The sequence below is a fragment of the Anabrus simplex genome, chromosome 4 (genome assembly GCF_040414725.1).
Source record: "Anabrus simplex isolate iqAnaSimp1 chromosome 4, ASM4041472v1, whole genome shotgun sequence".
NCBI lineage: Eukaryota > Metazoa > Arthropoda > Insecta > Orthoptera > Tettigoniidae > Anabrus > Anabrus simplex.
This window is the reverse complement of record NC_090268.1, coordinates 260,362,769-260,374,883: the sequence shown is the minus strand read 5'-3', so window position 1 is coordinate 260,374,883 and position 12,115 is coordinate 260,362,769. Positions and strand designations below refer to the sequence as shown.

The following is a 12,115-nucleotide window of genomic DNA, read 5'->3' as shown; positions in this document are numbered from 1 at the left end:
GATCTGATTAGCATGCAGTTAAATGTATGTTCCAAAATACATTTGCTTTAGTTCTGTTACTCATATTTTTCTCTAACACTACAGTTAAAACCATATCCATTCTGATGTTCTATTTTGAGTTTGGAAAAGCACTAAGAATGTTTAAATTGTTCAACAAACCCTTCACAACGTATCCTTCCATGTTCCTCGATGCCAACATCAGATAGTGACTTGGAGAAGTTGAAATTCAAAATCTGCTGCGGGCGACTCAAGGCTCGACACGGATACTCCCACAAAGGATGAGCTTCAACTGCAAGATCACTGATGGCACTTGAGTTCTGTCAAAATATTTTGAGAAGATCTTTTAAATTAGGCAAACAGAAAGAAATAGTAAACACATTAAAAAACAAAACCCAATCTAGTTTTGAAGATCTTAAGAGCTAGAGTAAGAGTAATTTGATACAGAATTCAACAGCAATCACAAATCAAACCAATTCATTTTTATATAGCTCTACAGTGCATTCTGGATAATCAGACCAAATTACGGCAGTGGCGGTATTTGGATCATCAATCCAAAGAGTGGTTAGATGAAGCTCACTATAACACCCTCTTCGACTGTATGTAATTATTACAACCTACATTTTAATATGTTTGTCATATTCGAATCTTGGCCTTCTGCAGCTATTCCTATGCTACCTACTTCCCTTAGAAAATTAACTGTACAAGTCTCAAGATCTGTTACATCAAACTATCTCTTCTTGTGGTCAAGCTGTGTTCTTCTCTCACCAACTTGATTCAGTATTTCTCCATTTGTGATCCAATCTATCTATCTATCTCAACTTCAACATTTTGCAACAACATATTTCAAAGGCTTCTTTCTTTCTGTACCAGTTGTTGTCCATGTTTCAATTCCACATGATGCCACATTCTACACAAACTTCTTCTGAAATATCCTTCTAATTTACATATCTATATTTGAAGTGAGCAAATTTCTATTCTCAAGTCGTCTCCCTAACTTCACATCATTTTTATTTTACATTTATTTGAAAATTAATCTTATATTCCTCTTGTGAAGTTTCACGTGATTGTTGCTATCAAGATCATAGCCACAGAACCTCCAGTTTCGCATTGTTCTTTTACCGACTTGTTTAACGTCGCACTAACACATCAAAGGTTTTTATTTTATGATGGAAGTATAGGAAAGGAAGGTAGTGACCCTGGCCTTAATTAAGGTACAGCCCCAGCATTTGCCTGGTGTGTAAATAGGAAACCACGGAAAACCATCGTCAGGGCTGCTGAAGGTGGGATTTAAACCCTCTATCTCCCAAATGCAAGCTCACAGCAGCGCGACCCTAACTGCACAGCCAACTCAATTAGTACCTCCAGTTTTACACAGAAAATGAACCACATAGACAGTATTTTTCAATTTAAAAAAAAAATCCCACATGTATCAGCCAGGTCTCAAACCACAAAAGCCTTGGTAAGAAGGCAGTGATGACACACACAATTGCACCTCCTACTAGACTGCATCTGGACTTTTCAGCTATTTATCCAAATCCTCTGCTGCCTTAGTTAATACAATAAATCTAGCGTTCTGATTTCTTCTCCTGGAACCATATCATTTTCCTTTATCAACTGTCGTCAGTACAAGTTAAAAAGCAGAGGGGACAAACTGTAACCCACCCTCATTTCCTCCTGGTGAGTACTTTTCTTTTACATTCTTAGATTCTTGTCACTACAGTTTTGTTTTGGCAGAGACTGTAAATAACTTCCTTTTTCTGTACTTGATCCCAATCACCTTCAGAATCTCAAGAGATCAGTATTATCAACTGCCTCTTCCCAATTTAGAAATACCAGATAGGTCTACATTATTTTGGTTTTCTTTATTCATTTAAAGTAATAAACTTCATGGTTGGGTTCCGTATTGAGTTAAGACTTAACTTAAAATGAATACAAGATTTATTGCTCCACCTTCTCAATACTTAAAATCATACAATGTTTAACAAAACATCACAATATGATAGTGTCAGGTACTAGTTTCGGTCCATATCCCGGACCATCATCAGCCAAGCCGAAATTGCAAGTAAAAGACATAAACTAAATTAATATGGATGAACAATAGGATGGATGGTAGTGGAATGACATACAAGTAAAAACCTTATACATAAGTTACAATATGTATAAGAATATTCAAATTAACAAATGAATAAAATAATTGTGATGTTTAAAATTTCTTGATGCCAAAGTCTAGGTTGACGGTTGGACTCGTGTTGCACATTTGAATTCAAGTGAAGTCTTAGTTTTCTGGAAAGTTTGGAGGGCAAGCTCCACGATGGCGCAGAGGAAATTGTCCAATATGACCAATATAGACTTGACGAATTGAGAAAGCTGGACTTGTTCTATGTAGCTTAAGCAAATGCTGTGTTTAAAGGAAGTCTCAATTCAGTCGGAACCCGAAGAACCTGAAGAACAAAATTAGAATTAACTCGGAAAATCTGATAGAGAAATTACTAAGGGGTGTGTGTGTGTGTGTGCGTGCGTGCGCGTGCGCGTGTGTGTAATAACGAGTACTCACCTTGCACTTGTTTTTGGGTTCCGACTGAATTGAGACTTCCTTTAAACACAGCATTTGCTTAAGCTACATAGAACAAGTCCAGCTTTCTCAATTCGTCAAGTCTATATTGGTCATATTGGACAATTCCCTCTGCGCCTTCATGGAACTTGCCCTCCGAACTTTCCAGAAAACTAAGACTTCACTTGAATTCAAATGTGCAACACGAGTCCAACCGTCAACCTAGACTTTGGCATCAAGAAATTTTAAACAACATCACAATTATTTTATTCATTTGTTAATTTGAACATTCTGATCATATTTATTGTAACTTATGCATAAGGTTTTTACTTGTATGTCATTCCACTACCATCCATCCTCATATTCATCCATATTAATTTAGTTTATGTCTTTTACTTGCAATTTCGGCTTGGCTGATGATGGTCTGGGATATGGACCGAAACTAGTACCTGACACTATCATATTGTGATGTTTTGTTAAATACTGTATGATTTTAAGTATTGAGAAGGTGGAGCAATAAATCTTGTATTTATTTTAAGTTAAGTCTTAACTCAATACGGAACCCAACCATGAAGTTTATTACTTTAAATGATGAAGCTAACCAAGCTAAAAGAAAAGCCTTTCAATATCTAGGCATTAAATTAAAAATAGCCAAATTGGGCAAAGACATAGATTTTCTCAAGAAATGCATTCAGTTCGATCTAACACCAAATTTCTTAAGACATAACAAAAAGAAACATCATATTTCATTACAAACTTCTAAAACTCAAACCAAGACTAACAAAATCTGGTTGAAGGATGAAATCAAGTTTTTGTATTTAAAAAAAATCATTTCTCAACCATAAATTATACGAGTCTCACCTCGCGGCAACTAAAACGCTATCTACGGCACATTGGACAATCTTTTTCCAATCAGTTGAAGATAAATTATTTTTAGACCTATCTAGAAAACAACTTACTTTAGATAATAAATTGTCAAAACTAAAGAAATCCAAATCGCAGGACCATCGAATTAAACGCAATAACAGACCAGCAAATGACTATAACCAATTCCATTCACCCGTAATCAATCTATCCCATACTCCCTTAAATGCAAATGAAGAAATAATTTTAGCCATGGGCCCAAAACATAATTGGCCCGATTCGAACACAACCAACTCAATCATCACAATGATAACAGAATCGGAACTGGCCATTTCTAAAACACCATCAGACACACAGGACGAACTAAGATACGAAATCAAAAAGAAGCTTAACAACTTCCTCTCTTATAAGAACTCACCTAATTTTTCCAATTCTAACAACAAGAACATACAAACTGACCTAAAACTCCTACATGCCCTGAAAAAGAAAATCAAAGATAACGACTTAATCGTAACCAAGGCTGACAAAGGTAACACGACGGTCATCATAGATAAGAATGAATATATCAGCAAAACATCCGATTTCTTTAAAGACAGTTCCTTCTCTATAGTTAAAAAAGATCCCACACAAAAAATCCAGAGACTCCTAAAACAAACCTTAAAAAATTCTTCCTTTCTGTTCACTGAACATGAAAAAAGCTAGCTCATTAATATGAACCCCGGACTTCCCACGGCTAGAGCCCTCCCTAAAATTCATAAAGCCGGTATACCCATTCACCCAATTATCAACTTCAGACCGAGTCCCCTTTATAAAACTATGCAATTTATCCAAAAGTTTCTACGTAAAAATTACCTTTCTTCATCTAAAAAGTCTGTTAGAAACTCCTTCGAACTAATAGACAAACTTAATAACTTCAATATGCAACCTGACTATTCACTCCATTCATTCAATATTATTAATATGTACCCCAGTATACCAATTTCTAAATTAATTCCCATTATCAAAAATAATCTATAAAAAAAACGGTCTCCTAAGTAAACTGGAAATCCAAGACTTTATCACACTGCTTAAATTGGTAGTTAACAACAACTTTTTTACATTTAATGGTACTATTTACCAACAAAACGGTCTAGCAATGGGTTCACCGGCTTCCGGGATTCTCGCGGTAATCTATCTAGATTTTCTCGAGAATACAAAAATCAACAATAAATTTGATAACATCCTCTTTTGGACTAGATACGTCGACGATGTCCTTGTACTTATTAACGAGAATCTACAAGACGCTAATACTACACTTCAAACATTAAATAACATTGATCCTAACATTAAGTTCACTTTGGAGTCAGAAATAGATCAAAAAATCAATTTTTTGGATCTCACCATTACTAGACAACAGGAATCCTTAACCTACAAGATATTTAGAAAACCCACTCAATCGGCCGTCACAATTCGACAAGATTCATTACATCCCTTCTCCCACAAAAAAGCAACTTATAACAGTCTCATACATAGAGCATTTAACGTACCCATGAACAAAAAAGATCTTCACACGGAACTGAATACTATCCATCACATCGCTAGATTCAACGGCTACATAATCAGTTCATAGAAAATATCATTAGTAAACACAAATTCCGACCTAAGACCACACTCAAAAAAGAACCTTCTAAACACGACTCTATCTCCACTTTTACCTATGTCAATGGAATTCACATAATTACTAATGTTTTAAAGAAAAAAGGCATGAAAATAGCCTTCAAAACCAGCAACAACAATATGCAAATATTACATAACACTTCACATATTAATAAAATAAACAGATACTCAAAATCAGGGGTCTACAGAATCAGATGTAGCACATGTTCAAATATTTCTTACATAGGGCAGACCGGTAGGAGTTTCAATATCAGATACTCTGAGCATTTTAACGCAGCTAAATACAAGTTTTCAGCCATCGGCCAACATATGGTCGATTATAACCATAGTTTCACGAACATTGAAACAGACATGGACATACTCAACATAGCTAAAAAGGGACCTCTACTCAACATAATTGAGAGCTTTTACATACATTTGGAATAATATTTCAATGCCAACTACAATCTAAACGAAATTACCGAGGAACCCAACATTTTATACGATCTTTTCATTTCCTATTATAGGAAAAACAAATCAACTGTTAATAAACCTTTCTTTAAATCAATTAAGGGTCCCCTTCCATCTCAAATTCCAATAACTTCCCTCTCTCTTAACCCGCCCTGAACCATTTCCCCCTTCCTTCCCTCCCTGTCTCCTCCCACACGTCATCCTTCCCCTCCGCATCCCTTCTCCTCTCTTGCTGATCTACGCTGCGTGACACTCACTTTGTCTGTTGCACTCCTTCCAATAACTCGTTCAAAACAAGTGCAAGGTGAGTACTCGTTATTTCACACACACACACACACACACACACACACACACACACACGCACACGCACGCACACACACACACACACACACACACACACACACACACACACACACACACACACACACACACACACACACACACACACACACACACACACACACCCCTCCCTTAGTAATTTCTCTATCAGATTTTCCAAGTTAATTCTAATTTTGTTCTTCAGGTTCTTTGGGTTCCGACTGAATTGAGACTTCCTTGAAACACAGCATTTGCTTGAGCTACATAGAACAAGTCCAGCTTTCTCAATTCGTCAAGTCTATATTGGTCATATTGGACAATTCCCTCTGCGCCATTGTGGAACTTGCCCTCCGAACTTTCCAGAAAACTAAGACTTCACTTGAATTCAAATGAGCAATACGAGTCCAACCGTCAACCTAGACTTTGGCATCAAGAAATTTTAAACAACATCACAATTATTTTATTCATTTGTTCATTTGAACATTCTGATCATATTTATTGTAACTTATGTATAAGGTTTTTACTTGTATGTCATTCCACTACCATCCATCCTATTGTTCATCCATATTAATTTAGTTTATGTCTTTTACTTGCAATTTCGGCTTGGCTGATGATGGTCTGGGATATGGACCGAAACTAGTACCTGACACTATCATATTGTGATGTTTTGTTAAACATTGTATGATTTTAAGTATTGAGGAAGTGGAGCAATAAATCTTGTATTCATTTTAAGTTATTTCTTTATTCAAATATAATGCAAGTGTGTGTTCCTTAATTTTTTGAAAATGAGTCTTCTCTCACGATTGCTTCATTCGGCTGTCTTTCCTTCTGTGAACAATGAGTTAAAATTTAACGTGTGCGAGATATGGACTACTGATGTGGTAATTTTCACATATTGTTAGCAGCATCCCATGGGAACCATGTGACCTTGGCACGGTGGGGAGGCTTGCATGTCCAACTGAAGCAGATAGTCGAGCCACAGGTGTAACCATCTCTGATGGGTAACGAGTGATTCACTGCAAGGGGGGTAGCAGCCAAGCAGGAACTGCAAGGGCAACAGTCAAGATGATTGACTGATATGGCCTTGTAATAATACTTAACATGGTTTAGCTGTGTTCATACTGCTACACGGCTGAAAGCAATGGGAAACTACAGCCGTAACTAACTCTCACTCTGTACAAATATACTGATGATGGCTTCCTCCTGAGTAAAATATTCCAGAGGTAAAATAGTCCCCCATTCGGAACTCCAAGAAGGGACAATCATCAGGAAAATGGATACTGACATTCTGCGAGTCGGAGCGTGGAATGTTAGAAGTTTGAATCATTGTAGAAGGTTAGAGAATCTGAAAAGGGAGATGGACAGATTACAGAATCATCAACACGAAATCAAACAAGGGAAATGCAGGAGTTGGTTTAATAATGAATAAGAAAATAGGGCAGCAGGTAAGCTACTACAAACGGCATAGTGAACGAATTATTGTTGTGAAGATAGATACCAAGCCAATGCCCATCACAATAGTGAAGGTCTATATGCCTACTAGTCCAGCGGATGATGACAAAATCAAAAGAATATATGAATAGATAAAAGATTTAATATAATATGTAAAAGGTGATGAGAATCTAACGATGATTGGAGACTGGAATGCAGTGGTAGGCCAAGGAAGAGAAGGTAATACAGCAGGAGAATTTGGATTGGGACAAAGGAATGAAAGAGGAAGTCAGCTGATTGAATTCTGCACCGATCATAATTTAGTCCTTGCTAATACTAGATTCAAACACCACAAACAACGGCTGCATACATGGACGAGACTTGGAGACACTGGAAGATATCAAACACTGGAAGATATCAAATAGACTTTGTTATGATTAGGCAGAGATTGAGAAACCAGGTGTTGGATTGCAAGACTTTCCCAGGGGCAGACATGGACTGACCACAACTCATTGGTCATGAAAATGCCATCTGAAGTTGAAGAAATTGGGGAAGAAATGCAAGGAGATGGGATGTAGATAAGGTGAAAGAAAAGAGTGTGAGGGATTGTTCAGGGAAAATGTTGCACAAGGACTAAACGAAAAGGCTGAAGAAAACATAAAAGAGGAAGAATGGACAGTCATGAAGGATGAGGTCAGTAGGGCTGTTGAAGAAAGGTTAGGAAGAAAGGAAAGATCAACTAAGAATCAATGGATAACTCAGGAGATACTAGACTTCATACGAAGATGATCCCTGGAGAAAGTATGGAAGGTGATCATAGATTATTGATTGTGGAATTAAAACAAGTAAAATTTCCTAAATTGCATTGAAGAAGAAACCAAAGATCAGGATTTGGGAACTGGAGGAGAAGAATAAAAGAATGGCATTCCAAAATTGTATAAAAAGGAAGTTGCCTAACATGGAAATATGAAGTGGAGAAGAAGAGTGGGACAATTTAAGACAAGAAATTTGTGGAAGCAGCAATTGAGGTATGCAGGAAAACAAAAGCAAAGGTTAAGAGAAAGGAGAGACAGTGGTGGACAGAAAAAATAAAAACAGAAATAAAACAAAGGAACAAAGTGAAAGAAATGGATAAGGAAAAGCAAAAAACATATCAGAGGGATGAGAATAAGATAGAAAAGTTACATGTGTAATACAAAAGATTTCGACTACAAGTATAGAGGAGTATCAAGGAAGAAAAAAAGAAATGTAGAGGAGAGTTTACGAACAAAATTGAGCAAGACAGTCAAGGAAATCAGAAACTATTATACAGAGTAATAAAATCAAAAAGAATAAATCAAGAAAATATCAAGGCATTAGAGAGGGAAGATGGATCCATAGTACATGACGAAAAGGGTCTTCAGAAGGTGATGGCAAAGTATTTTGAAAAACTTCGTAATGAGGATGACTGCTCAGAGGAAGAAGGAGGTAAGAAAATGGAAATAATAGATGGGAGAAAAAGAAGAGAACCCGATAACATGGTTAGAACTTGAAAGGGCAGTGAAAGCAATGACCACAGGTAAAGCAAGTGGAAAAGACAAATTCAATGCTGATATGATTAAGGCAGCAGGAAGCATTGGACTACAGTGGCTATACAGAGCCCTCAATGCCGTATGGAAGGATGAAAGGATACCTGAAGATTGGCAACAAGGAAGCATTATACCACTGTTCATAAAAGGAAATAGGAAGAAGTGGGGAAGTGGTGACTGAAACATTTTATACAAAAAAAGAGTCTCAAGCAAGGAACTGCACTGTCTCCATTATTGTTTATTATATTGATGGATGAAATCATAAAACATGTAAAACAGAGTATAATTACTGATGAAGTGAATGCTTTGCTATTTGCAGATAATGTGGCGATTTGGGGAAAGGGAGAAAAGGAAATATAAAGGAGACTGGACATTTGGAATGAAAATCTGAAGGAGTTTGGAATAGTAATTAGTAAAAAGAAAACTGTTGTCATGCACTATGGAAAAGAGAATAACAGAAGCCAAGTGAACATAGACAGAGAACGGTTAGAGATTGTAGAACAGTTTACATATCTGGGTAGCATTATTAATGGAAGTAATGAAATCAATCCTCAAATTAATAACACAACAGGTAAAGGTACAACATTTTATCATCAAGTCAGAGAGCTTTTATGGGATGACAAAGTACCCAAGAGAACAAAATTAACATTATATAAACAGTATTTCATACTAATTGTAACACATGGACTAGAAACGCTGGGAACTAATAAGAGACAAGATAGTAAGATCCAAGCAGTAGAAAATAAATTTTTAAGAACAACGGTTAAAAAGACAAGAAGAGATGGAATTCAAAATATTAAAATCTGAGAAGAGCTAAATATAGAACCGTTAGTACAAAACATACAGAAAGCAAGACATGTAAAAGGAATGGGAAAGGAACGGGAAGCAAGAAAATTGGAAAGAGAAGTTAAGGGAAAGAGACCAATTGGAAGACCGAGAAGAAGGTGGATGGATCAGATTTGGAAGGACATTAGAGAAGCTGGAGTTTTTCAAATCGGGTCTCGATCAAAGTGTGCAAGCATAACGCCTACCCGGTCGTTGGTTTCCTTCTCCGATATGACTTTGAAGTCGAAACTGCCTGGGTCCTCCTCATTTTCTATCAAATCCTGAGGCAGCGTCTCTTGTAACTCCGCCTTGCTTCCAGCCGTTGGTAAACCCTGGGATACCAGGGCTTTCCGTAAACTCACCACGGTCATTTGATCAATCTTCATCGCTGAGTTTCGAAAGTAATGTCGCAGTCGCCAATTTATCGTTCTCTATATGCGATTTTTTATTTTACAAAATAAAAATATCACACGACAACATGTTTACTTACTTCTGAACCACTTTATCGATACTACGAAATTTATCCTAGTCTCATCAATCTTTCTTTTTAAACACCACCGTCTTAACATTTTTTTATATATCTGTCTGACAAAACAATCTACAAAGAATAAATACATGTTTCACACCAGAGACCTGATGGTGATGACGCCATATTGGAAATTTGTGTGTCCGTACATCCATTGCTATGTTATGCAGGATAAGCATATGGACGTTATACATCCAGAGACACGAAACATTAATATATTAATATATTAACATAATGCCTTTGAATCATTGTAAAACTTCAAAACACGATTATTGCAGGTTTTATCATAATTAGGATATCTGTCCTATGACATCCTTCACCATGAAATAACACGCTGTAAAAAAACAGACTGTTTCTGTTCACTCAATGTTAAGCATGACTTTTTAATGAGCCACAACATATTAGAGGAAGTTCTCTGATTCTTGCCATCAAGTTGAGATAATGTGAAATCATTTGGTTGGTATACACCTAAATGTTTAATTGAAAGGTTTTCTTCTAGACTTAATGAACTGAAGGGAGTTTTTAAAAAACAATCCGCTCGATTCATCTTAAAGACACTCGCTTGCCCACCAAACAACTGAGAATTGCCGTACCGCAATAATCACACTTCCGTGCAGCGCACCGACTATGGGGTGGCAAGGCGTTTTCTGCCCCCCCCCCCCCCCCAAAGAAAATTCCTCCGAAATGTTAAGTCCCCTTAAAATGTGGAGTTTGGCATTCTTCGGAAGCTCCTACGGCATTAAATATGGAGAAGGTCGTAGATGGTTTTATATCAAGAAATGAGATTAGAAAGCGGGCATTCCTTCAGAGAACTACACTGACTGAGCAAATGTCATGGGATAGCGGAGCACAGATGCGCAGGTGTGTTGTCTGTGCACCACACGCCCCCTGTGCCAGTGGCAGTTGTATAGGAGACCTCGTGAGCAGTGGCTGTGCATGTGACAGGTGTAACATGGAACGTCATCGTGAGCTGACACCGTTCGAACGGGGTATGGTGGTCGGTGCCCGACGGATGGGAGGTGCGATTTCGGAAGTGGTGCGGGAATTCAGCTTCACACGATCAACTTTGTCCAGGGTGTATCGTGAATGGTTGAATGCGGGTGTCACCGTCCACAACAGACGAACGACTGACCGTCCAGCCACCCTCGATGACCATGACCGGCAACATCTGAGACAGATTGTCAATAGTGACAGACGGGCAACCGTGCAACAAATCACGGCTCAATTCAACACAGGCCGTGCTAGACACGTCTCCCAGTGGACAATCCGTAGGAACATGGGTTCTATGGGGTATGGGAGCTGGCACCGCACACGGGTGCCACTGTTAACCCAACATCACAGAGCACAACGACGCGCATTTGTCGCCAGTCACCAGGAATGGACACCGGAACAATGGCGTAACGTGATATGGACGGACGAATCACGATTTCAACTGCACCATACCGATGGGAGGCACCGTGTATGGCGCAGACCACATGAAGCGATGGATCCTGCCTGCCTCGAAGGTGTGGTCCAGGGTGCTGGTGCCTCAGTTATGGTCTGGGGGGCATTTTGCTGGTATGGAATGGGCCCCCTAATGTTCTGGAAGAGACTTTGAATGGTACACGGTATGTTGAGCTGCTCAGAGACCATCTCCACCCATTTTTGGCCTTCCAGCGCCCAGACGGTTCTGCGGTGTTTCAAGATGATAATGCGCCGCCACATCACTCCCATGTCGCCCGGGAATGGTTCCAGGAACATGCAGCGGAGGTCCAACGACTGCCATGGCCACCAGGAGCCCCGATATGAACCCTATTGAGCATATCTGGGATGTCCTGGAACGCAGACTCCGTGCCATGGATCCTGCACCCACGAACAGACCAGCATTGGCGGCCGCTCTGCAAATGATTTGGTGTCAGCTGCGTCCAGAGGACTATCAGGGACTTG

General features: G+C 38.5%; 1 protein-coding gene across 3 annotated transcripts in view; it reads right to left on the bottom strand.

Annotated features, from left to right (window-relative positions):
- The window catches only part of Art7 (arginine methyltransferase 7), a 165,705-nt gene that overhangs the window by 17,992 nt on the left and 135,598 nt on the right, over positions 1-12,115 (bottom strand). For all 3 annotated transcript variants that reach the window (XM_067146441.2, XM_067146443.2, XM_067146442.2), the window contains exon 9: positions 160-317. In XM_067146441.2, the coding sequence (XP_067002542.2) occupies positions 160-317 (158 nt within the window). The remainder of the gene's footprint in view (positions 1-159; positions 318-12,115) is intronic.